At 41.7% G+C, this 27,798-nt stretch overlaps 3 protein-coding genes across 3 annotated transcripts; all 3 read left to right on the top strand.

The window, feature by feature from the left end:
* The first annotated feature begins 266 nt into the window (after positions 1-266).
* On the top strand, positions 267-7,522 carry NLRP10 (NLR family pyrin domain containing 10). Its single transcript, XM_074335942.1, is given in 5 exon segments — positions 267-375; positions 3,456-3,998; positions 5,188-6,702; positions 6,705-6,756; positions 6,758-7,522. Coding segments are annotated over 4 exon segments (2,025 nt in total). The 5' UTR covers positions 267-375; positions 3,456-3,718; the 3' UTR covers positions 6,936-7,522.
* Positions 7,523-13,065: 5,543 nt separating this feature from the next.
* Positions 13,066-14,088, top strand: LOC109445494 (olfactory receptor 10A3). The gene has a single exon (XM_019727908.2). It carries the CDS (start codon positions 13,144-13,146, stop codon positions 14,086-14,088), a length of 945 nt encoding a protein of 314 aa, XP_019583467.2. The 5' UTR covers positions 13,066-13,143.
* Positions 14,089-23,083: 8,995 nt separating this feature from the next.
* Positions 23,084-24,115, top strand: LOC109445501 (olfactory receptor 10A3). Its single transcript, XM_019727920.2, has one exon. The coding sequence runs from the start codon at positions 23,171-23,173 to the stop codon at positions 24,113-24,115; it is 945 nt and encodes a 314-aa protein (XP_019583479.2). The 5' UTR covers positions 23,084-23,170.
* The last annotated feature ends 3,683 nt before the right edge of the window (positions 24,116-27,798 follow it).

Raw genomic sequence — 27,798 nt, 5'->3', positions numbered from 1 at the left:
GAGAGAGAGAGATCCATACCCATCAGCTAGCTTCATCTGTCTGTCTCTGTTTCTCTCTGACTTTGTTTTGTCTGCTCATTTCTCTCTTGTGCCTCTTTGTATCTCTTAACTGACTGTTTCCATCCTTGGTCTCTGTTTCTTTTGTCTCCACCTCTTCCCTTTTTGGGACTGTTATACCAGTTGTCAGTTCTGCCCACAGCCAGGCCAGGGTTAATAGGGAGGGAGGTTTCATTTCATTTCCTGCCTCTAGCCTCCAATTAATATCGGTGCTTTTGCATATCATTTCTACTTCCTTTAGGTGTGATTCTCAGTCCCTGGCCCTGTGATCTCCAGACCTGGAGCCTTCTAGGGGAGGCAGACCTGAAAGTCTTCACAGTAAGTGGCTTTACTCGTGTCTTCTGTCACATGGTCTACGTGGCTGTGTCTCACTCCATTTTCCCATCTTGGTCTCTTGGGCTTGGTTCTTTGCTGTCTTGCTTGTCTCTAGCCACAGTTTGGTTAAGGCTCTGGGACAATTCCCATTCCTGCCTGTTTTCCTGGACTCTGGGAGAACTTGCTTGAGCAATGGGCACTGGGGGCCCTGGAGTGGGAGGAAAGGTACCTGGGAGAGAACCACCTCACAGCCCTCCCAAGCCAGTCCTCCACCCTTAAGGGATGCTCTTACTCATCCTTTGTGCAGGATATAGGGACCGCCAGACATGATTATCCTCATCTTCTGACCACAAACCCCGTACACCTACCTTGCTCTGCCAAACAATGTCTCTCACTTTCCTCGGGCATGAATGGAGGCTGTTCCGTCCATCCTCCTGCCAAAGGCTTTGAATTCTATCCCAATCCACACTCTCAATCGTCTCCTCTAGTACTTCTCTCTCCCTCTAGCGTTTCTAACTTGACCTTTCTGTTGGATTTTTCATATTTTTGGTCAGCATTTGCCACCCTCTCCCATGTTAAAAACAAACAAAACCGTGACTTAATTCCTCATCACCTCAAAATCACCAATTCCTTTTGTTGCCAAACTTCTTGAAATATTTGTCTATATATGCGTTTTTTTTCTTTTTGCATCAATGTGTGTTAACTCCATTTCTTTACCTTCTATCCTTTCATTGTTAATTTTTATTTTATCAAGTGACACATGCTCATAGTTTAAAAAGTCAATTAGCATTAAAAAGCTTATGCTTCAAATACAGTAGTTTTCTGGTCCACCCCCTTCCCCCACTACCCCCAAATAGCTACCTTAGATTTTAAACTGTTTCTTCTTACATCTCTGCACTTGTAAATGCATGTATACTGCTACCTTTTGATTCACCCATTGTAGGCATTATCTGTGGACTTCCTATGCCAGTGCTTTCTTTCCACTACTACCGAATCCTTCCAGTATGGTTATATTTTCCATTTTAGCTAGGTAAATATTCAGTGGTCACGTTATTATTTCTATGCAAACATCATTCACATCTGAATGTTGTGGTTAACTATTATGTAAACTTCTGACTTTCTTTTTTGTTGTCCTTTGTCATGTTTTTTTTCTAGAGCTAGTAATTTCCTCGTTTTACTTTCATTTGTTGAGTTTTCTTGGTGTTGTTAGTTTTTCCCATACCGTCTAATAGCCTGTCGGTAGGATCTTTCTGAAGGCCAGTGGCACCAGCTAATTGGTCAATCCTTGTTTTCCTTGGAGACAGTCTTTCTGAGAACCCCATTCCGCTGTCAGGGTTTCCTGCGCAGTCAGTGCTACAGGCCCTCTGACCAGGCCTTCAAGGACTGTTTGGCTCCTTGTTTCGTGGAGCTTCTGACTTCCTCCTTTTTCACTTTGGTGGTGCATATCTTCTAGTGCTTTCAACAACTAAAAGAAAGGAGGCCATGGCTGAGGATGTGGTGGTGACAGTGCCCCCATTCCTTTGTCTCACGAGTCAAGTAGCCCCAGCTTGGCCTGGAGTCAGGTTGTAGAAAAGGGCTGGTGTTTCAGAGAGGGAGATGGAGGGTGTGCTGGGCCTCTTTTCTCTTGGTGACAGAAGAGTTTATCCCTTCGGCTCCTCCCTTGTTTTTCAACTTCAGTATGTGGAGGAATGAGGTCAAGTTCTCGTTTGGTGAGCAGTGTCCATCCACTGACAGTCCGAGGGAATGTGTGGGTGTTTGTGTTTCTCTGCTGCTCTGGGGGTCTTCATCTGTCCTAGCCCCACATGTCCTAGGGCCTGCTGGGTATCAGAGGGTGTCTGGGTAGTCGCACCCAGCCTTTTAATACCAACATCACCAAGCAGAGCAAACTATGGGTTTGGGTTAAGTGGACCCAGGCCTGGCTTGGGAAGCTGTCTGATCAGAAAAAGGGATTTGTTTCAGTTCAGTTCCCAGGACCTATTTGTCGGGCTCCTGCAGCAGGAAGCTCATCGGCTCGGCCTCCCTTCCAGCTTTCCCAGCCTAACCCGACTGAACCACCTTGACTGCACTTCTTGGCAGGCTCTAGTGCTCTCTTTTCTTGTTCTTACCTGAATTAGCTCTCACAACAGGAGATTCACAGGGCAGCCTGAGGCTTTATTGTAAACTGCTCCTGCATCAACTGGCCTGCGTTTACAAACTTGCAGCCAAAGTCTCTGTATCCTAACAAACATATTTTTAATATTTTCTCTCTCCTTTTGGTATGCAGTCAAAATGCTGATATTTGAATCTCAGTAACTCTCCCCATTCCCAAACACCTTTTGCTGACTCTCAGATATTTTACTACCAAGATGGATTCCCCAGTGGCTTTAGATCCCAGGTGTAATTCTGGACTCTGAAAGCTTTCAATCAGTTGTTGCTTTTCTTCTTCTGAGGGTGGCCAATCTGCCAATATTTAGTTCTGTATCTTAAACACAACTCAAGACCCTGTTCTCCTTTCTCTTCTGCTTTATCCTCTACAAATCGTTCTAGTTTCAGGTAGCATTTAGTGCAACGACCTGATTTCTCTGCTTGTCTACTATGTCTTTGTCTTTTCATCTCTTTCTGTTTACCCAGGTCATTGACCAGGATTTAAATTCTGAATTTATGCCCACTGGTCTAGCTCTGGAAAATTCTGGAAAACCAGTTTTCTCTGTCAAATTTCTCATCTGGAGGGATCCCCAAGACAGTTTCTGTGATGATCAAAAGGGATAATATATGTAAATCACCCAGCACAAAATCAGCTTTTTTTAAAAAATCATGATTTGAACTTGTCTCTTTATCGGAATGAGAAGACTTCCAGCTTTGAAATGCTGTGTGTGAATGAGTACATGAGGCTGATGTATGAGGGCCAATGGGCTGATGACTGTAGGGTTTTAACCTTTTTGCCGTACTTCAGCAGTCCCGCAATATATTTTTTTCTTAACACAAACTGTCTGAGGAGGAAGACAGGGCTTGATAAACACTGTGTGGGAGGAAGGGAGGAGATAGACAAAATAAATACAGATCAACACACCCACATACCTCACTTCTTTCTATCTGCCACACAGCACACATCTGCTGGAAAAGAGGCACAGCAGGGACTGACGAGGAATACCTCCTGCTGTCTCATCCACTTACCTTCCTTGGAACTTGGCACGTATGTCATCACTCCCTGCCTTGCGCTCAGCAGCTTGCTGAGCAGCCAGAAAGCGGGGCACACTGAGGTACCGTCAGGCTGTAGTTCCCTCAGCAGCGAACCTCTCCTCTCCTTTCCTCTTATCCCTCATTCTCTAGGTCACAGGTCTGAACTTGAGCCTTCACTCCAAATACTATGGCTCTGGCTGGCAACGCACGGGACGCATTGCTCTGGGCCTTGCGTGACCTTGAGGAAAACAACTTCAAGATATTAAAATTCCACTTACTGGATAGAACCCTGCTTAAGGGCCAGGGGCTGGCCCGTGGAGAGCTGGAGGGCCTGAGTCGGGTGGATTTGGCTTCTCGGCTGATTCTGATGTACGGAGCACAGGACGCTCTGAAAGTGGTGCTCAATGTCCTGAGGGTCATGAACCTGCTAGAACTCGTGGACCAGCTCAGTTCTTTTTGTCTAAATGGTGAGTACAGCAGCGGACAAGGGGAGGTCAGGGTGGCACTGGGACTTCCCCTCCCCCATGCCATTTCCAGAAACTCCCATGCCTGTCATTTACGCCTTCTTTCACTCTTGTCTTTTGCCCTTGCCTGGAAACCCCAGTGCCTGAGGGTCCTCGTGGTCTCCAGTTAAACACTCTTGACAACTGTGGGGTGAAGGGCCTGGGCCCAGGTGGGGATTTATTTATGGAAAGATTAGGGTATCTTATGGCCATAATGCCCACCCCCATCTTCAGGTTTAGTGCCAGAGAAGGGGGAGTATGAAGAAAGGGGCTTAGAGATTGGGGATGATGCTGGTGAAGGGGTTTCTGTAACCAGAGACATGGCATCAGGGCGTGGGGGTGAGACATTTCCCTCGCTGCTCTGTGGCAGGCAGTTCCGGCAGCTTCTCAGAGAGGATAGCCTGCTCCAGCACCCTGCTCTCTTGAGGAACTGGTGGACTGATGGCACTCTAGAGGGTGGGCGTGGAGCCTAAGTGGCCTCTTGTCCCTTCTCGTGGGGCACTGAAGAGAACAGAGGGTCTGTTGGTGCCGGTGCCCCCTCCATCGGCTCCTCCGACATAGAGATGGGAGGTTCCATAGACTCAGAGCTGTGGCTCTTACACAGAAGCTGGTTTATCTTTACAGCATCTGGCTCGACCTTTACTTAGAACAGGCTCCTATGGCTTCACCTTTCCTTTGTCGTCTCCGTTCTCACCATTTTAAATGGGGACAGTTTATGTGAATACTCAGATATTCACGCATAGAGACTTTTGCACACACACATATTCTTACACATACTTGCTGATGCACGCTGCCATGCCTTCTCTACACAAAAGTACACAAGCTTCCATAAGGACACTCCCACAAGCACGCATGGATACCAACCTTCACTCCCTTCCCACAGATAGTCACACATGCTAAACGTACCCTTGCACTTATATAGATGTGCACATGAACATTACACATGCACATGCGTGCGCGCACACACAGACACAGACATGCACACACTCATACACATGTACAGTGGTCCCTCCCCATGAAGCTAGAATTACAACTTTCAGGGAGATATAAGTTAGAGAGCATAGAAGATGAAGAGCAGAGTCCAGAGTTCGACGGGCCATTTTGTTCTTTTTCATTCGTATTTCACTACCTAATATCCCACTGTCTGACTCAGATTACAGAGAAATATACCGAGAGCACGTGCGCTGCCTAGAGGAGAGGCAAGAAGAGGGCGTCAACCACCGGTACAACCAGCTGCTCCTGGTGGCCAAGCCCAGCCCTGGGAGCCCCACCCTGGAGGAGGAGCTGAAGGTGGAAGATCTATTTGCTCCAAGGGAAGGGCCTGACCAAGGCCCACCCACAGTGGTGATACAGGGGTCCGCTGGCACTGGAAAGACAACACTGGCCAGAAAAATGGTGCTGGACTGGGCCACTGGAACCCTGTACCCAGGCCAGTTTGATTATGTATTTTATGTGAGCTGCAGAGAAGTGGTCCTGCTGCCGGAGAGCACATTGGACCAGCTCCTTATCTGGTGCTGTGGGGACAATAAAGCGCCTGTCGCAGAGATTCGGAGGCAGCAGCCAGAGAGGCTCCTGTTCATCCTGGACGGCTACGATGAGCTGCAGCGGTCCTTTGCGGAGAGGCTGAAGAGGCCAGGGCCCACTCCCATAGAGGACATGCTGCACCGTCTAATTAGGAGAGAGGTGCTGCCCACATGCTCTCTTCTCATCACAACTCGGCCCCTGGCTTTGCGGAACCTGGAGGCCTTGCTGAAGCAACCGCGCCACGTCCACATCCTAGGCTTCTCTGAAAATGAGAGGATGAAGTATTTCAGATCCTATTTCACAGATGAGGAGCAAATCAAAAATGCCACTGACATTGTACAAGGAAGTGACGTTCTCTCCAAAGCATGTCAGATTCCAGGCATTTGCTGGGTGGTCTGCTCCTGGCTGAAGGGGCAGATGGAGAGGGGCGGAGTGCTCTCAGAGTCTCCCAGTAACAGCACTGACATCTTCATGGCCTATGTCTCCACCTTCCTGCCGCCCAATGACAAGGAGGGCTGCTCCGAGCTCACCCGACGCATGGTTCTGAGAGGTCTGTGCTCCCTGGCAGCTGAGGGGATCCAACACCAGAGGTTCCTGTTTGAAGAAGCTGAGCTCAGGAAGCACAATTTAGATGGGCCCAGCCTTGCTGCTTTCCTGAGCAGCATCGATTACCAAGAGGGACTTAACATCAAGAAGTTCTACAGCTTCCGCCACATTAGCTTCCAGGAATTTTTCCATGCCATGTCCTACCTGGTAAAAGAGGACCAGGGCCAGCTGGGGGAAGAGTCCCTCAGAGAAGTGAACAGGCTGCTGGATGAAAAGCAGGAGGCGGGGAATGAAGAGATGACCCTCAGTATGCAGTTTTTATTGGACATATCAAAAAAAGAGAGCTCCTCGAACTTTGAGCTAAAGTTCTGCTTCAAAATTTCCCCATTGATAAGTCAGGATCTGAAGAATTTCAAAGAACTGATGAGCTCTATAAAGCATAACAGGCCCTGGGATTTGGAATTCTCCCTATATGACTCTAAAATAAAGAATCTGGTAAGGAGTGTTCAGATAAGTGGTGCAGAGCTTAGGGTGAGACATTCAAATGAAAAGAACTCCTGCAGCAAGAACTCATTATCTGTCAAAACCAGCTTGAGTAATAGAAAGAGCAGCAAAAACGTCCAATTGAGGACAAAGGTAATAGAGCAGGGACACAAAAAGGCTTCTAATGGAGAAGGCAGAAGGACAGAAGGCAGAGGAACTAGAGACAAGGAAGGTGCGAGTGGTGGGATGGGAAGCACAGAAATGGGGACACCAGAGCTGAGGGAGGACGGTGGGGTGGAGGGACAGGAGAGTGGGGAAGACAGAGTAGAAAGGAATGCAGAGACCTGAGATTAGACTAATGGGCACTAGGAGTGGAAGGAAGCAGACAGAGGATCAGAAGACAATGGCTCAAGTACAGTTATTTAGCACCCCTAGGCTGTCTGTAACTTTCTATAGCGTAGTCTTATTTCAGGAGCTCCTCTTATATGTGGTTATCAGTAACCAAGCATGAACGCCTCACATTTGGCGTGAACCCCTGACATTTGATTGTTTTCTATAAAATAAACTTAATATAATAAAATGTGGATTGTGCTCACTCTATAAGATTGGATAAAGTGAACCATATCAATGTCAACTTTTAAAGGAAATACTGTACTGTGGTATAATGGAATGTCCCTTTGACTCTATATTTGTGATCAATTGCTGCTTAAATAAATAGTAGCTGACCATCTTTCTAGAAACTTCTAGAATTTCCATGTTGGAAAGGAGCCATGGCTTGTCACAGACCTTTGGTCTTAGAAGCTCTACTGTGACTTGACTTACCTCTTTGCTAATAACATGCCACTGTTGTCCCAGCTGTACCATTAACTGACTTTTGGTTTTGGAAAGATCAGTCAGCTCCAAGTGCTAACTCATAGTCTCATTTTCTGCCTCGGTTCCCTCTGTATAAAAAAGAAGAGGAAAAGTAATTATAGACCTATGTGTGGTCAGTGCCCAACCCTCATTTCATAGATGAAGAAACAAGTTCAGTCAGGAGCCCCATTCATGGCTGGGTTCCCACCCCTCCGCCCACAGTTGTAGATGCCCTCAGGCTTGGTGCAGGCACCGCAAACCTGCCCCTACCCCAACAGTCACTGTTGGCTCCGGGGAGCCGAGTGCGCTGATGTTGCCTTGGACTCTCAGTGCCACAAAGAAAGTTACAGACACTTCTCTTTTTGCTTCTCATGCATTTTTATTGTTGTCATGCTCCTCACAAGTTGTTTCCATGTATACCAATCCCAGCAATTTGCTTGCTGTGCCCAGACACCTGATTCCAAGGGAATTCAGACCTGGGAGGTCAAGTTGGTACATCACTACACCAATTATCGTAACTCTTCTCATAGGAAGTTTGGCAGCCATATATTTGGTAACTATATATATAGCATGTTGAACACAAAGATTGCATGTTCATATAGAATATGTAAGAAACAGTATGTGTGTGCATGTACTTATTTAAAGAGCAATTTGTACTGAATTACTGAAGAAGCTGGTTGGTATACCCACTGAGCTAGGCTGCGGTGCCCCCTAAAGAGGTTGGATGTCTTCAGCAGACCAACTCCTGAATATCATAGAGAATTTGGGAACAATGAAACAGGTACCCAGCCATATTGCTGGATTTTCTTGGGGCCAAGGAGGTCTATTAAAAAAAGTGGATCTACCATCCAGTGGAGGTTTAGACATCATTTTCCTTAAGATTCACATTCAATACAAACTAACTTAAGCAAAAATTAAATGACTTACTGTATTCATTTAAAGAAAAAAAAAATGACTTGTAGTTCTAGGTACGTCTGGCTCTTTCTGACAATGTCGTCAGGGGTTCCACTCTCGTTCCTGTCGTTCTTTTTATAGTTACCTTTTGCTCTTTTTTTCAGAAAGTGAACCTTACGTGTCAGAGAAATGGCCATAAGGGGCTTCAATTTAAACCATTCTTACCATCAATAATTCCAAAGGAAGAAAAGAGTCTTTACTGACAGCTCTCGCAGGGAAGTTGGGGGAGGGTTCTGACCTGATCCTGGGTACGTGCCAAGTCTTGAATAATCTCTGTGGTCTGGAAGATGAACTTCTCTGATTGGCCAGGCCTGAGTTTCACGGCCTAGGCCACCTGCCCACACTTTCTAGGTCACACTGCCATGCCCCTAAGTTTGTGTAAGGAAGGCTCAACACCTCCCTTTATGTCCTTCCAGCCTGTCTTGCCACAACAATTAATTTGATTAGTTGAAAGCTTTCATCTTTCTCCTGTATCCATACAATAATTTAATGTAGACAATGTGTTTTCTCGTATGTATAGGGACATTTGAGTGTTGACTCGCCTTCATTCATTGCCTCCTTCCCCTGCCAACAGTACCTTCATTGTTCTTGGGTAATTTTTTTGATTAAACCTTTTTAGATATGCATAGTTGAGATAGATGCTAGTCCAAATTATGAGGGGGGGACCATGAAAAGTGCACGTTAGGCAGCATTTCCCATTTAGTCACAGTCGTAGGATCTGGTTTATGGTTTTGTATGTGATCTTACTACAGTGAACAATATGGGAGGAGTCCTTTGATTGGTTTTGGTGAATGAGAACCTGTTTCCCCACAGGATAACTGGTATGTCCACAAGACACAGATTAGAGAGAATGTATCCCTAAGTGTTATTGGCAGCCAGGTGCCTTTAGGAGGGGAAAACTTCCTTGAGAATGGAACCTACTCTAGGAAAGCAGAAACGAGAAACAGAGAAAGGGAACCCAGGTCCTGGTTACATCATCCGAGTTCTGGATAAAGCCACGCCTGCAGACTCACGCACCCCTGCATTCTGCTGGGACTGAGTCCGTGGTCTCACTGACTGTTCAGTACACACGGAACTCTGAGTCCCCTAGTTCTTACACAATCCCTGCGAGATTAACAACATTATCTTTATTTTAGCCAGAGAAGTTACCTATTTGCTCAGTCGTAGAGCTAGATGTTTTTGACTTCAAGTTAAAAAGCTCCAACTATAAAATCATCTGAATGAAATGACTCCTCCCCACACCAAATTTTCAGTTTCCATATTTCCACTAGAAAACATAAAACATTTTAGTAATGATATCTAGGCTTTCCACAAAGTAACTGCAATCAACTTGCCTCGATGTGTTTCCTATCATTGCAGAGACTGTTTACCCCATGCAATTAGACCTTCCATCTAGATCAGCTTACATTTGCTCACAGCCTCATCCCTTTCTCCCTTCTTCACTCTGCCTATTTACTAACTTTCACTCAGCCTCTGCTTTCATTTCTTAATGGGGGAGGCCATGGTGGAATTAAGTCTCTTGACAAGAGGTGTTTATTCCCTGTAGAAACCTGAAAAAGTGTTGCTCCAAGTTTGTGCAGTTGAGCTTTCTTATGTCCACATGGGAAAGTCTACATAAATTAAGTGTAAGTTCTCCAGAGATGGATTCTCCCAAGGCAGACAATTCAATGCCACATAGTGTTATAAAATCAGTCCATTGACTCACTGAACTGAGTTTAGGGGAGAGATTTTTTTTTAACTGAAGAAGTGAAATATCTTATTAAATGGAATGAAAATTAGAGGCAGTCAATAAATAGGTCAGGTTCTGCTTATGTACCTGTTAGTGGGTTTCCATTTATAGTTCTTATTGATAACTGGAGATGCCTATCAAGTGACAGCTCAGTGCTCAGGTAAGAGCCAACTACCTGTTTCATGTTCACGTATTCAATCATTTGGATAACGGTTAGAACTAGTAGTTGTTTGCTTGCACTAATTAACAATTCCTAGAGGTTTGTAGTGGGGCTGGGAGGTGTTCAGAAATAAGGCCAGTCATGTAGAAGGATGAAACCCAGAAGAGGGAGTGATTTGCCCGAAATCACACAGAGAGTTAGCACTAGAGCCAGAAGCACACGTCAGTGAGTTAGGTCAGCTTCAGTGCAGTGCATGTTAAAGGGAAAAGATGGAGCATTCAGGTTGTGGTGGTTGTTTTTAAATTTCTCATGAAGTCAGCAATTGAGATTTGTTCCATAACTTTATCAGCCCCCTGAAGCCTATTTTTAATAGGATACTCTAAATTACCATATTTTTAAAAGTTATTTTTTATATACTTGAAACTTAATATATATACTTTGTCTATTAGAAATGGAACTTAAATGTTTTTTTTCCCTGCAGAGTCTATACTAATTTTAGAAGATTTTTTGACATCTAAAATATAATTATTAAAGTTAATACAGATATTTGATTTTAATATATCACTATGGCCAAACTCACTAAATCAACTTGCCTTTTACTCTCTGCTAACGTTGTCTTCCTCATGTCCCACTGGGAAATTCTGCTGGTTTTCAAGCATCATAGAAAGACCAGTAGGCCTCCATTCTGGTGCTCAGACGTCACTGAATACCTTTGATTTGAGCAAGTCAGCCTTCCTCCTTTCTGTCCATGACACCCTGTGATTATGAGTTTTCACTCTCCGTCTCCATTCAGGAGTAATTTTTCCCTCTGTAAATTTCTAGAGCACTGTTCCCACTCTGGTTTTCCCTAAATGCCAGCCTGAGAAGTGGGCATTTTGTTGCACAGATAAGAGGAGACCCTGAAGATTCTGGGAGGGAGGATGATATTATTTGGGCAGAGGTATGAGGGAGACATTGGAGAAGTCAGTCAAGAGACCATTTAACGACGGACGGAGGCTGAAGGGGAGGAAAAGAGGTAGTGAGCTAGAGCAGTGTCAGTTGAGATGAACTTTCTGAGGCCAAAGGGACTCCAGATTTGAAAGATCCATGGGCCTGACAGTGAATAGGATGCTGGGGACAGGGGGAGTAGGTCTGGGTGGCGAGGGAGAAGAAGAGGAGAGAAATGAGGTGTTCTGCCCAGAGAGGGGCTTTGGAAGAGCATCTGGACTGGGGGGAAGCCGATTAGCTCTGCTTGGGAGTGGCTGGCCCCAAGGACTCAGGCAGCATGTGTGCCTCCTACGTGGCTGCCCACCACTATTCCAGGCCCCCTTCAGCCTGGCTGTCATATGAGTGGAGGGGAAGCCCAGCAGCTTGCAGTTTTCTATGAACAAATCAGAGAAGCACCCATGTAAGAGCGGAAGAGATGTCCAGGGTTGTTTTCCTGTTACCAACCATACAGGGGAGAGTTGGTAAGTGCAGGGAGAGGCAGACACTCCTCTTCAAGGTAGTGGCAGAGTCAGGGTAAGAGCCCGGTTCCTCAATCTGATGATATTCCCAATCCTATAGGGGGCCTCAAAATTCCACAAAAGCTATGGATTAATTGTGGGGCCCTCGATTCTCTTGTACTTTATTTTTTTCTTCAGACACTATATTCCTTAAGGGCAGAGTCTGGGTTTTCCTCATTTTAGTATTTCTCTATCTATTCAATAAATGTTGGTTTAGCATCTGTTATGTCATTTGTCTGTTTTAGGCACTGAGACTACAGCAAAGAACTGAACAAAGTTCCTGTCCTCCTGGAGCTTACATTCCAGAAGGGGGAGTTAGACAATAAGCATAAAACCCAAATAAACATGCATTATTTCAGTTGGTGATGAGCGTAATGGCAAAAATAAACCAGGGAGATGGGAGTCAGAGGCAGGGAGTAAAGGTTGCTATTTTACACTGTGTGGCTAGGGAAGGAAGACATCTTTGCTTAGTTTATGGCTCCCACGTGTCCCCTCAGGGACACACTTGGTAGGTGCTCAACCAGTGTTCTTGAATGGTTAATGGTTAAAAAAACTTCCTAGTGTGTGAGAGGGGTGGTGGGGGGAGAGGGAGACTGTTTAAACCACAGGGTCAGGATAACCAAAAATGGTATTTTCTATAGCCTTGAAAGCCACTTATGGTCACAAAGATGGACTACAGAGAACTGACTGACCTCTAAAGTTTCTCATTCAGGTAAATTTCAAATAATTAGTCAGATACACTGTAACCAGAAATCAGTATGCTTGAAGCAATTTACTTACCTTGATTGAGATAAGTGCATCTAAAATTCAACTGCTTTTGAGTGTTCCTGTATTTTTCTGGGTACACTAGTCACGTATTTCATTTTTAACAAAATACTATAAATGCATTTTGAACTTTGGCATTTATAATAAATATTCAAAATTGTTTTAATTTTGAATTATAAATTATAATTTTTTTCTGGACTTTTTTGCTATTTGTTTATTTGAAAATTCACATATGAACATATAATTTAAAAGAATGTACATATCAATGTAATGGACAATGGATTTGTAACTAATATAATATTGTATATGTTTTAAGAATAGGATTAATTTTCAACCTAGCAAAAAAGTTGCCAGAAAACATCTGCTGTTATTTTATACTTTTAAAACAAGATCTGGGCCAAAATTCTTCACTTCTTCATCTGTAATTGAAAGATTTACTATACCAAAGATTTACTATACCATTCTCTAAACTGCCAACTTGAAGATCTGTCAAAATGAGCTAATCATTTCATCTTCCGCCAAGAATTTCAGACTCGAACTCTCAGCTATTGGATGGTGACTTCATAATTAACATACAATGTCCATAAAAATAATACATGCTCCACTACTGAAATGAAAAGGCAAAACCAAAGCTCTGTGGTTGAATTCATCCTCTTGGGTTTTTCTAATTTTCCTGAACTCCAAGAGCAGCTCTTTGGGGTTTTCTTGGTTATTTATGTGGTGACTCTGATAGGAAATGCCATTATTATAGTCATCATCTCCCTGGAACAGAGCCTCCATGTTCCCATGTACCTGTTTCTCTTGAACTTGTCTGTGGTGGATGTGACTTTCAATGCAGTTGTTATGCCTGAAACGCTGGTGGTCCTCACCACTGAGAAAACATCGATTACTTTTGCAGGCTGTTTTGCACAGATGTATTTCCTACTTCTTTTTGGTGGGACTGAATGTTTTCTCCTGGGGGCAATGGCTTATGACCGATTTGCTGCAATCTGCCATCCTCTGAGCTACCCAATGATTATGAACAAAAGGGTTTTTGTGAAATTAGTAATGTTCTCATGGATCTCAGGGATCACGGTAGCTACGCTGCAGGCCACGTGGGTTTTCAGTTTTCCCTTTTGTGGCCCTGGTGAAATTAATCACCTCTTCTGTGAGACTCCCCCAGTCTTAGAGCTTGTATGTGCAGACACCTTTTTGTTTGAAATCTATGCATTCACTGGCACCATTTTGATTATCATGGTTCCTTTCTTGTTGATACTCTTGTCTTACGTTCGAATTCTCTTTGCCATCCTGATGATGCCATCAACCACTGGGAGGCAAAAGGCCTTTTCCACTTGTGCCTCCCATCTCACGTCTGTGACCCTCTTCTATGGCACAGCCAGCATGACTTATTTGCAGCCCAAATCTGGCTACTCCCCTGAAACCAAGAAACTGATGTCATTGGCTTACACGCTGCTTACACCTCTGCTGAATCCTCTAATCTACAGCTTGCGAAACAGTGAGATGAAAAGAGCTTTGATGAAAATATGGCGAAGGAAAGTAGATTTACATACATTCTGACTATGCTGGGAAGCCCTGTCACATTTGGCCACTGCCCGACTGAACTCTATTTAAATTTAATAAATGGTCAAACATTCTGCACTTCTTGGTATAAACATGTTTAATTTTTTGAGTTTTCCAAGTTCAATAATACATTAGTTTCCCTCTGCTGTCATTCATTTTTCATAGATATGTAAGTTTTCATATAATACCATGATTTATTTATCAGTTCCTCTATTATGATCATCCAGGTCAATACTGGATTGTTGTCATTAAGATGAAGCTTCAATAAACACCTAGTTTCATATGTTCATAAGTACTGATATTTTATTTCTGTATAATAGATTCGTCAAAGTCGGCCAGATGGGACAAAGAGTATATGTGCTTATAAATTTTAATAGCTATTGTCGAATTATTTTTCAAAATGATTGTATCTCCTTCAGATGGACCTGAAAGTCCATTCTGCTGTACTAACAGGATAAATCTTCAAGAGACCCACAAATAAATGAGATTTTTATTTCTGCCGTTAAAATCTGTTCCATGAATGACTAAACAAAGTACAGTTATTTTTTGGAAGACCAAACTAGTTCAATTTGTTGGACTCACACAGATTATTATTATTCAGGATTTCTCTTGGTATTTTTCCAGATATTTATCAGAACGTTGGTGACCAGAGAACTTCCCTGAAGTTTCACTTGATAATTTCAGTATCTTTTTCACTTATACACCACTGTTTGTAGATACTCCTGTTAAATTTCTCTTTGTAGTTCCTCAATGCCCCCAACATTTTGTTTATAAACACAGGACAATTCATTTTTTTTAATTGTGGGAAACTGATTAACTATTTGTGCATATCTTAAATGGTTCTCAAGTCATATCATTAACTGTGTGATCTTCCCCAGAATAATTTCTCATCTTGCTACAACATTTCAAACATTTAATGCTTGCCTCCTATTTTAATGTTGCTGTTCATAAGTTGAAAGGGGCCCCTTTATTGAATCTACAACACATGAGCTCCTACTGCTCTTAGTTTCTGTTCCAGGGATGGTAATAAAGGGGAAAAACACTATTCCCATTGTCATTCCGCTGTGGGAAAAACAATCTTTCAATTGTCACTACTGCCTCTGCCAAAAAATGAGAAGTGGAGATGAAAAACTGATTGGATTTTCACAAAAGGAAATTTTGTCATCAAACGGTTGAAACCAGTTTGATTAACATCTGAATGTTGCATCATCTTTTCAGTGGGAGCATTAAACAGGTATTTGGAAATCCTTTCACCAGATTCTGTCTCTTCGTGTCGTGAAATGTCCTTCTCATGGCGATCAGTTAAATAGGGCCATTTAGGGGAAAAGAATTTCCCAAAGCCTAAATCTCAAACCAAATATACAGCTTCCTTTCGATTTTTGTTCTTTATCTCATTTGTTTATTCATTCATTGACTAAACAAGTTTTTGTTAGGGATAACTGTTAATGTGACTGTCCCTGGGGAAATACAGTGTCTGTCCCTGAAGGATTCAAAGTTACTGGAAGGTCACGGAAGCCACACTGTACCTATGTCTCCACCCTGGGTGAGAAACAGAAGTTGAATGGCAAGGTTCAAGGCTTGGTTGCAGATGCGATGAGTTCAGAGGCACAGTGATCCGCCATAGTTATGTTACATAAGAACTTTGACAAAACTGCCACTCCAAAAGGACCCTGTGATGATTCTCCTCTAAATAGCAGCAATTCAGGCAATGCCAGGTTTAATATCATGGCAGCTAATAGGGCTGATCATTGAAATTGTGCTTTCTTGCCTTTGAAGTTGACACCAAGATTTCCACCTACAATCATCATGGATAGGAAAAAAGTGAACTTTTAAAATGTAAATCTTGTGATATCTCACCTTGCTTAAAATATTTCAATGGGTTTTTACTGTATATAGGATAAAAAAATCCTTAACGTGGCCTATGAAGGAGCCCTGCTGGATTTGGTCCTGCCTGTATGTCCTACTATTTTATGCTTCTGCCCACTTATTCATTCATTCACTCACCTATTACTCATTTCTGCTTTCAGTTTTATGAAATCACTATTCCATTCTTGGCTGGAGCTGTCAAAACATGCCTTTTTCTCCATCTGAGATAGTTCTCATTCCATTTCTCACCTAATTCTTACTCTTTCCTTAGGCCTCCTTCCAGTGTCCTGTCCTTAAGGCTACCTACCGTTCTTGGCCCCTCACACCTCCTCTTCCCTTCCCCAATTGTTTTCCCTCTGAACACCCTGTCTTTTCTTCATAGCCCTTTACTTAAATTTTATTTCTTGCAGCAGTTTCCTGGTTGACATTTGAGAGCTCCGGGCTGCTTTGTGACATAGTACTTTTTTCCCTCATCAGGCCCAGTGTGTCCCTAGCTGGGCTTTATTGTGACTTAACCCTATGTACAGGCCTGGGGTCCAGGAGTGGAGGTGAAAGTGGTTTTTGATGTGGTGCCTTTTATATAGTTTTCCTTCTCTTAATGGTGGTGGTGGGGCGGGGGGGGATTGGCCACTTCTGCAGTTTCAGAAGGTTCAGAGATGTCTTGGGAGTAAAAATCACTGGAGACATCTATCCAAATTTCCCATCCTGGATATGTGTCGAGTCCTTAGATTTACCAACTCTGGCTTCAATTTGGCATAACAGACCTTCCTTGATTAGGCATTATTTATCTTTGAAGTTCGGTCATTCTGGCTATTAAACCCTGGATTTGATCTTCAGCGTTCTCTGCTTGGACATTGTAAGAGATGAGGATATTTGTGACGTACCGAAGGACTCTCTGGCTCGACTGCACTCAGCTTTTGGTTATGTATCTGCAGCGGTCGACACAATACAGTAACTATGTCATTCTATTATCCTTTGATTTATCAACCCTCAGCCCCTTCATTTTGATGCCTCAATCATTGCACTGGCCAGTACATTTCCTGCCACAGTTACGTAATTACGAGTCACCATTCCTGAAAAGCTTTTATCACTGAACTTTGCGGCCTAGTATATTGTCAGGTTTTTGAAAATGTTCTGTCTAATTGAAAAGGATGTTCCTTCTTCCCAGTTTTTGATGCAGTGCTCTCTGTGTGTGTACTAGACTAGTTGTGTTGTGAATATTTTCTTTCTCCTTATCGATCTATTTCTTTCTTTATCAATTAAAAAGGCATGTTACAGTACAGTCTCTCACTACAAATGACACTCAAGTTTCCTTGTGATTCTGTTAATAATTGCTGGGTATATTTTGCAGCCATACTATTGGCCATGCACAGGTTTAGAATTGTTGTCTCCTGGAAGAATTGAACCTTTTCTTCCTCTGAAGTGACTCTCTTTATCTCTAGTAATGTTTGTTGCTCTTAAGTCTGCTTTTTCTGATAATAATATTGTTGTCACACAGCAGCCTAGCAGACTGCCCTCCCCCCCCCCCCCCCGTGTCTTTCTTTAAGGAAAGAATAGTCTGTGAGACTGGGCATCTCTGGGGCTGTATATTTCTATTTAGTCTCCAAAAGAGAGTTTGCGGCCAATGACGAGTAAGATTCCCCATGGGGGTGGGAGGGGTGGGGGGAGACAACCCAAGCCAGGCAGAACCCCACGGAGACCCCCGATGAGCTGCCTTAAAAAGATCTGGGAAGGGGCCTTGTCTCTCCTTCCCCCTGCCTGGGAAAAACAGCTGCTGACTCTGACTTTTCCCTCTCACCTAATTGGGAGAAAAGTCTTGAGGGTGATAAGATTAAACTCTCTGCTCAGCTCTGTGAAACAATTTCAACATGTGACATATGTCCCTTAAAAGAGTTGCATACCTCACCTCAAGGACTTTCTGCTTCGGCTGTTTGAAGATCAACATAATTGTTTTGGGTTGTTTCTATAACATGATACGTGAGTCTCACAGACCGTGCCAAAAACACTACTACTCCCTGGTATACTTATCAATAAAAACCTCCAGTCGGCTCAAATCTGGGCTCCAGTCTTTCAGACTGTGAGACCCCTGGCCTTCTGAGATTTAAACTGCATTAAGTCTCTGTTTCTTTCTTAAAACTTAACCCAAAACTGCCCCTTCTCGTACCCTCACTGTCTGTGTTGTGCTGGATGTGACATAACATAATTACACAAATTTCCTTTTATTAGTATTTTGGAATATTGTTTTTCATCTTTTTGTTTTTAACCTTTCCATCTCCTTATGATTTCGATGTATTTATGCCCAGGAGTGCTGTGGAGAAAAATAAATCAGGATAGTAGTGTTGCAGTTGGGGTTCAATTTTAAATAAGTTGATTTGGCAAGATTTCATGGAGAAGATGTCACTTGGGCAAAAGGACATAAGGGAGTTCGCGTTTTTGAGAGCAGTAGTCCATGTTCAGGGAAAAGCTAAGGCAGTAGCTGTGGGATGGGAACATAGCTGGTGGGTCTGAGAAACAGCAAGGAAGCTGCGTGGCTGGAGAGGAGTGAACAGGGGATGTACTAACGATGAGCCCAGAGAGTAGCAGTGCAACACACAGATCTTTAATCTGTATTTATGAGTTTGGCTTTCACACCGAATGAGATAGGGTGCTATTCAAGTATTTTGAGCAGAGGAAAGGGAGAAAGAAAGAAGTTCAGAGACTATTGTAATGATCAATTTGAGAGAAGAAAATGACTTGGACCAGTGTGAGCTTTAGGAAAGGTGAGAATGTTTAGGTTTGACACACTGTGTTTTGAAGACAGAGCCACAGATAGTTTATGGATTTGATATGGTTTGGGAGGAAAAATGGATTCAAGGATGACTCCTAGGCTTTGGCCTGTGGAACTGAAGCTTTAGGTTGCTATTACCTGATAAGGAACGCAGAGAGTGGAGCAGGATTTAGGAGAAGACCAGGCATTCAAGTTGGACACATTAATAAATTAAAAATTTTAGCTTAATTTAAAAATGTATGTATTAGAAGTCTGTATTTCATTTCTGACTTCCTGTTATCATAAAAGTTATTTTCAGATTCAGAATCTTTAAAAAAATTTCAAGACTTCAGTTTTCGTTTTCTCTATTTGGTTGTTGTTTTGCAGTTTTATTGCACAGTATATTATGTGTATGGCTGCCAAGTATTTGGATGTACTAATATTTTCTTTCTGACAAATAATTTTTATAAATATTCCGTAAGTATTTTGGGAAGAAAAGACAGAGTTAGCAGACTAAGAAGTGTTGCTTCTATCTTATACTTATGCTCTCATTATCAGCTGTTAAGTCAAAATTTTATTATTGAAATCTTCCTACTTATATGTCTTTGTTGTCTATTTTGTCTGTCAATCATTGAGGAGGGTGTGCTAATGTTTCCACATTTTGATTTTTGTTTTATCTGTTTAGTACTATCTGCTATGAATTCCAGTTTGGTATTAATATTACTGCCTTCTTTTTTATCCCTTTTAGCATGTGTATGAAATGTTCTATACGGTTTTCATTTGAAGTCTGATATACGTATAGGAAAGTGTAAAAATCATGACTCTACATCTTGATGCCTTCTCACAAAATACACATCATCTGCATTATCATCACTGACATCAAGAAATAGAATGTATCAGTATGATGGATGCCCACATGGGATTTTATGGGGTATGAATCATGGAAAATACGTACTAGGGAGCATTTCTCACCTGGTACACGTGACTGGTTCATGCATGGGGTATAATCCCACCACGGTGAATGGAGTCTGTGAATGAAGCCCTATTGCTGCCAAGAGGGGTGAACTTCCTTGACAATGAAACCTATTCCAGGAACACAGTGACGAGTAGACACAGGTGACCTGCATTCTGGCCACATCATCTGGTTCTAGACAAAGCCAAGCAGAATCATTCACCGCTTCAGTCTGTTGAGACTGAGCCCGTGGCTTATAAACTGTTCAAGCCAGTTTGGACTAATCCCTGAGTCCCTGATTCTCATATATAGTCTATGAGATTCATAATGTTTTACTTATTTTACAAAGACTAGAACTAGAGAAGTTAATGATTTGCTCCAATCATATGAACTAGTCCAGATTTTTTGGCTCCTAGTTTAGAATTTCTATCTATGAAAACAATTGTAATGGCATTTTTTTTCCCTCAAAAATTTTCGGAGATTCTAGATTTCCACTAGAAATAATCAAAAGTTCTTGCATGGGGGAGGGCATCCGGGCTTTTTACAAAGAGGCTTCAATCGCCTTAACCTGATTCCAACCACTGTTGGAAGCTATGCATCCCCTCTAATCAGATCCTCTACCTCTAGCTCACCTGCCGTTGCTCACAGCCTCACCCCACCATTCTTTTCTTTCCCCACTTACAACCTTTATTTCAGCTTCTGCCGTGGCCTCCTACTGGGAGATGTCATGGTGAAATTGAGTCACTTGTGTGAAAAGGCTTTTTCCCTATAGGAATATGAAGGAGTGGAAGCTCCAGGCTTGTGCTCTTGAGCTTTCTCACCTGAGGGGCCAAGTTCAAGCCTCTTCAATTATCATGTGAAAATATGGAAAAGTGTTTATGAAGTGATTCCACCTTCTCCAAGGAGGTCTTCTCCAGGGCATATAAGTCAATGTCATATAATGTTCTAGAGTCAGTGCACTGAATCAATGAGTTATATTTATGAGAAAGTGGCTTTTGACTAGAGCTAACACTTCTGATAAAGTCGTGTGAAATTTAAAGAGACAGAGTCAATAGGTAAGAAAGTGAAGAATCTGCTTGTGGGCCTGTTGGTGGGATTTCCATTTACAGTTCTCCTCCCTGATAGTTGGAGGTGCTGTTGAAGTGATATGTCGATGCTCAGGAATCACCAGACACAGCCGAAACATTTGAATCAGTAGACTCATGGTTTTGATGCTAGTCAATTTGTTTTTCTGTTTGTTTTGTTTTTCAGAGAAGAGTTCAGGCAATAACCGAGGTAAAAGTACTTGGCATACACTAATCATCAAATCTTAGAAGTTTGCAACTGGAAGGGAACTTGGTAAATAAGCCTAATTCCTACCTTTTTTAATTGCACGGATGAAACCTAGAGAAGGGAGTGATCTGCCTAAATATTTTATATCAGTCAATTATCCAAGAGAGCATTAGGGTCTCTAAGTCACAGAGATACTGTGGCACATCTGTGGTCAGTTGCTCTTTACCACTCACAGATGTTCTGTTCCATAACATGCTTACAGTCCTAAAAAGTTTTCTATTTTATTTATATGATAGTCTAAATTTTCTAATTTTGAAAACCTACTTTTAAATATTTGCAACTGAATAAATATACATTATTCTTTTTTTCCATTAGAAATGGGTTTTAAATGTTTGATCCTGTGACATTTTACTAATTTTAGGTGATTTTTTGAAATTCAAAATATAACTATTATGATTAATACACACATTTAAATTTTAATGAATGATTATGGTCAAACTCATAAATATATCAACTTGCCTTCTCTCTGCTAATGTCCTACTGATCTGCACTCCAGACAGTATTAAATGTCTTCCGCTCACCTGTCCTTACTGTGGTCTCCTGGGTTTCTCACCTCCCACAGTGTATTTGCTGTTTTTCTAAACATCACACAAAGGACAGTAGGCCTCCATTGTAATGCTAAGGTGTCATCACATACCTTAGGCCTGAGCAAGTCATCCCTCCTTGCACTGTTTTCCTTCCACCTATATAACTTCCTCTGATGACACCATATATTTATGGCTGTTCACTCTCCCCCTCATTCAGAAGTAATCTTTCCCTCATTGAAATGTCTAAAGCACTTGTTATTACTTCTGCTTCTCAAAAGTGATGAGTACTGGTTTCACTTTTTAAAAAACACGCTATTTCTTAAAGGTATAGTGGATTTTCCTCCTTTTTTAGTCCTTGTTCATCAAATATTGGCTTAGCATCTATTATGGAACAGGGACTGTTGCAGACATTGTGAATATAGCAAAGGACAAAAAAAAATTTTTGATTCCTGGAGTTTATATTTTAGTGAGGGAGTTTTATATATATGTGTGTGTGTGTGTATAATATATATGTATATTATATTATATAATAGTACATATATATTATATATATATATATATATAATGTCAGTTGGTGATAATGGAGAAAAATAGAGCAAGGCATAATGAAAGGAGTTAGAGAGTACTGAGGTAAGGGTGCAATGCTAGTTTGTGCTGTGTTTTCAGCTTTCTGTTGAGTTGTAGGATCAAATGTGTCCTGAAATTACTAAGCCTAGAAAATATTAGTTGTTTAGTATTGAATAATTAATGATTAAATGAACTTCTTGATGAGCAGGTGAATAGGAGGAGAGAAAAAAGATACAGAGGGAGAGAGTAGAAACATTTAAATCACAGTTCCAGGATGACCAAAATTGGACTTTTCTTAAATCCATCATGGTCACAAATGTAAGCCATGGAGAACTGGCTCTTAAAACTTCCCATGAAGCCCAATCTTAATATAATTGGCCATAACCAGTCTATGCATAATCTATAAGCCTGAAGTCAATTCACATTATTTACAGATCACCTAAGATAGGTGTATCTAAAATACAACCACCTTTGTGTGTTCCTGTAGAGTTTTCATATTTAACCAGGTTACATAAAGGTATTTTGAACATAATAAATATTTATACTAAATATAAAACAACTGTGTTATAACTGTGTTGTAACTTATTAGGTTGCTATCAAAACTTTGTGGGTATCTTTCCATTTGTCTACTTTTTTTTTATTAGTTTCAGGTGTAGTCTACTTTTTAATACTTTATTTTTTTTGTACTCTCACATTTCCTATTGTTTAAAATTGAGAAAAATAAATGCTCCTGATAGCAATGTCATGGGAATGGAACCTAAATTATAAAACATTTATGTTTGTTTTAAAACTATTTTCAAACTACATAATGTAAAAGTTGCAAAAGAATTTTGATATATTTTGTACTTTACAGATAAGATTTCTGAGCTACGTTCTTCACTTCCTCTTTTTATTTGAAAGTTTCTTTAATCCAAGTAATTGGCCATTCTCCAAAACTGCTACACTGAATTTCTGTCAGGATCAGTTCCTTTTTATATCATCTGCCAAGAATATCTGGGGTGAATGCACACACAGACTCTCAGCTATTGGATGGTGACTTCATAAGTAACTGACAATATCCATAGAAACAAAACATGCTCCACCACCGAAATGAAAAGGCAAAACCAAAGCTCTGTGGTTGAATTCATCCTCTTGGGTTTTTCTGATTTTCCTGAACTCCAAGAGCAGCTCTTTGGGGTTTTCTTGGTTATTTATGTGGTAACTCTGATAGGAAATGCCATTATTATAGTCATCATCTCCCTGGAACAGAGCCTCCATGTTCCCATGTACCTGTTTCTCTTGAACTTGTCTGTGGTGGATGTGAGTTTCAGTGCAGTCATTATGCCTGAAATGCTGGTGGTCCTTTCTACTGAGAAAACATCAATTACTTTTGTGAGTTGTTTTGCACAGATGTATTTCATTCTTTTTTTTGGTGGGACAGAATGTTTTCTCCTGGGGGCAATGGCGTATGACCGATTTGCTGCAATCTGCCATCCTCTGAGCTACCCAATGATCATGAACAAAAGGGTTTTCATGAAATTAGTTATATCCTCATGGGCCTTAGGTTTCATGGTAGGTACTCTGCAAACATTATGGGTGTCTAGTTTTCCATTTTGTGGCCCTGATGAAATTAATCATATCTCTTGTGAAACACCAGCAGTGTTAGAGCTTGCATGTGCCGACACCTTTTTGTTTGAAATCTATGCATTCACTGGCACCATTTTGATTATCATGGTTCCTTTCTTGTTGATACTCTTATCTTACGTTCGAATTCTCTTTGCCATCCTGATGATGCCATCAACCACTGGGAGGCAAAAAGCCTTTTCCACTTGTGCCTCCCATCTCACGTCTGTGACCCTCTTCTATGGCACAGCCAGCATGACTTATTTGCAGCCCAAATCTGGCTACTCCCCTGAAACCAAGAAACTGATGTCATTGGCTTACTCACTTCTTACACCTCTGCTGAATCCTCTAATCTACAGCTTGCGAAACAGTGAGATGAAAAGAGCTTTGATGAAAATATGGCGAAGGAAAGTAGATTTACATACATTCTGACTATGCTGGGAAGCCCTGTGATATTTGGTCACTAAGTGGTGGAAATATCTGGCATTTTTTTTGATATGAGTATGCTTAACTTTTTGAGTTTGCTAATATATTAGGGGTATTTAATACGTGTTTTTACTTTTTTTCAAAGATGTATTCATTATATTCCTTGATATTGGGTACAACAGTTTCTTCACAAAAAGGTTTATTGGTGGCCATACAGGTGTTTGTTAGTTTTTTGTCCCTTTAGAGAATGCTAAATAAAAAACCTAGTTTTACACGTTCATAAATATTGATGCTTTAATTTCTGCAGAGTAGGTTTTCCAATGTGAGTTTGATGGGTTAAAGCAACTGAGAATTTGCAAACTTTCATAAATATTATCAAATTACTTTTTTTTTTTTTTAAAGATTTTATTGGGGAAGGGGAACAGGACTTTATTGGGGAACAGTGTGTACTTCCAGGACTTTTTTTCCAAGTCAAGTTGTTGTCCTTTCAGTCTTAGTTGTGGAGGGTGCAGTTCAGCTCCAGGTCCAGTTGCCGTTGCTAGTTGCAGGGGGCGCAGCCCACCATCCCTTGCGGGACTCGAGGAATCGAACTGGCAACCTTGTGGTTGAGAGCCCGCACTCCAACCAACTGGGCCATCCGGGAGGCAGCTCAGCTCAAGATGCCGTGTTCAATCTTAGTTGCAGGGGACGGAGCCCACCATCCCTTGCGGGACTCGAGGAATTGAACTGGCAACCTTGTGGTTGAGAGCCCACTGGCCCATGTGGGAATCGAACCGGCAGCCTTCGGAGTTAGGAGCACGGAGCTCTGACCGCCTGAGCCACCGGGCCGGACCTCAAATAACTTTTTAAAATTTCATCAGCAGACTGCTGAAACTTTGTGGGTAATAGCTAAATGTTGTATAATACAATTTTCAGTTAGTCATCAAAGAAGCATCAGCAAAAAGTTTGATTGAATCCCATCCCTTGATATGCTGAAATTTCCTTCTCTTATCTCTTAAAAGAGCCAATAAAGTAAGGATTATCTAAAACAAACAAAGGAAGCTAAATCGTTTCCTCTTGCTTGTTCTTTAGTTCATTTGTCCATTCATTAATTGTATAAATCAATTTTTCTTTTTTTAATACCTTTATTTATTTTTGTTTTTCCCCAGCTTTATTGAGACATAATTGATAATTAAAGTTGTATATTTAAATTACAATGTTATGATTTGATATACATATTAATTGTGAAATAATTACCACAATCAAGTTAATTCACACATCCTTCACCTCACAGTTACTGTTTTGATTTTTTTGGTTGAAAACACTTGAGATCTATCAGCAAATTTCAAATATACCATACGTTATTTTTAACTATCATCATCATACTATACATTAGATCTTCAGAACTTATTCATCTTGTAACTGAAAGTTTGTACCATTTGACCAACATTTCCTTATTTCCCCTACCCACCAGCCTCTGGCAACCACCATTCTACTGTTGTTTCTATGAGTTAGATTTTTAAAATTATTTATTTAAAATTATACATATAAGTGATACCATAGAGTATTTGTCTCTCTGCCTGGTTCATTTCACTTAGCATAATGCCCCTCAGGTTAATTCATGTTGTCATAAATGGCAGGATTTCCTTCTTTTTTAATGGCTGTACAATATTCTAATATACATATGTGTGTATATATATATATAATATACATTATATATATATATATGTTGTCACACAGCAGCCGAGCAGACTGTCCCCACATGTCTTTCCTTAAGGAAAGAATAGTCTGTGAGACTGGGCATCTCTGGGACTGTATATTTCTCTCTATCTAGTCTCCAAAAGAGGGTTTGCGGCCAATGACGAGTAAGATTCCCCACAAGGGTGGGGGTGGGGCAACTCAAGCCAGGCGGAACCCCATGGAGACCCCCAATGAGATGCCTTAAAAAGATCTGGGAAGGGGCCTTGTCTCTCCTTCCCCCTGCCTGGGAAAAACAGCTGCTGGCTCTGACTTTTCCCTCTCACCTAATTGGGAGAAAAGTCTTGAGAGTGATAAGATTAAACTCTCTCTGCTCAGCTCTGAAACAATTTCAACATGTGACATATGTCCCTTAAAAGAGTTGCATACCTCACCTCAAGGACTTTCTGCTTCGGCTGTTTGAAGATCAACATGATTGGTTTGGGTTGTTTCTATAACGTAATACGTGAGTCTCACAGACCGTGCCAAAAACACTGCTATTCTCTTGTACACTTATCAATAAAAACCTCCAGCGGGCTTTATTCTGGGCTCTAGTCTTTCAGAACTGTGAGACCCCTGGCCTTCTGAGACTTAAGCTGCATTAAGTTTTTGTATGTTTCTTTCTTAAAAACTTAACCCAAAGCCGCCTCTTCTCGCACCCTCACTGCCCCTGTTGTGCTGGATGCGACATCTGGCGCCCAATGTGGGGCTGCTCGAGAAGGGAAGGAAGACTTAGAGTCTTAGGGTTCTGCAGACACGGCTGAGGGACTCCAAGCATCCGCCGGGGCAACTACCTGGGGTAAGGAGGTAGTTTATGGACTTGGAGTATTTAACCAGGGTAACGAAGGAATTTAAAAGAAACAACTAACGTTTTCGTGTGAAAGAGTGTGATTATGTGAGTGAATGCTTACAACTCCATGGATTTTTTGGCTACAGAGTTTGCTTGGGCTCGTAACCACGGTTCCGTAACGTGTCATACGGCATAACGGCGATCTGGGGTCTCCCCAGCCTGGGTCGGGGGGGTTATACAACCACGCCTTAGCCAAGACGTGTTCTAAGGTCTTGTGAGAGACATGGCCGGCCGAGCATCAGAGTGGGGATCGAGTGAAAGTCCTTCTCTTTCCTTTCCTGTTCCTTTGCTAACATGGGTAATACAGAAAGCAAGTACAGACCTTATATTTGCTTGCTTAAGCAGCTTATTAAAAAATTGGAAAGATAAAACCTCAGAAAAGAAATTAGAAAAACTCCTTAAGGTAATTGAGATTCATGTTCCTGGTTTCCAAGCCTACGGACGCTTGACTTAGATAAATGGGAGACAGTTGGCCAGGACCTCCGTGATTTACATGCTAACAGAACGTCCTTTCCCAGTTCAGTTTGGGAAAACTTTAAGCTGGTTCGTTCAGTTTTGGAAGCGCTCCAAACAGATGCAAAAGAAGAGAGAGAAAAAGAGGATCAAGATCAGTTTAAAAAGACAAAGGAGGGTCAAGATGATGACCAGGGGTCTGGGACAGCGTCCACTATCCGGATTTAGGAATGTTTTAGGGATGATTGCCCCCCTCCTCCATCTCAATGGCCACCTCCACCGCCCCCTAGCTTAGAACAAAAGTGGGAGCCTTCCAAATATCCTAAACAAAATAATAATTCCTTTCTCAGTAAAAATGTTCCTCAAACAATTAAAAAAGATATCCACTCTTCATTGTCAGCTATAGAACGTGGCATACATCAAGTTAAACTTGAGGGAGACATAGATGCACTCAATTTTCCAGTTATCTTTAGACAGACTGAAGCCCCTAATACAGACCATCCTGAAGGGGTCCATGAGGCGATTTATGAGCCTTTCCCTTTTAAATTGCTCAAAGAATTAAAACAAGCAGTTTTGCAGTTTGGAGTCACTTCTCCGTATACCGTCGGCCTTGTTAAAGGTATTGCTGATGGCAATCGGATGATTCCCGCTGATTGGCATGCTTTAGCTA

The sequence above is a fragment of the Rhinolophus sinicus genome, linkage group LG06 (genome assembly GCF_036562045.2).
Source record: "Rhinolophus sinicus isolate RSC01 linkage group LG06, ASM3656204v1, whole genome shotgun sequence".
NCBI lineage: Eukaryota > Metazoa > Chordata > Mammalia > Chiroptera > Rhinolophidae > Rhinolophus > Rhinolophus sinicus.
The sequence above is the reverse complement of the archived record's forward strand: the minus strand, read 5'-3'. Positions and strand labels throughout refer to the sequence as shown.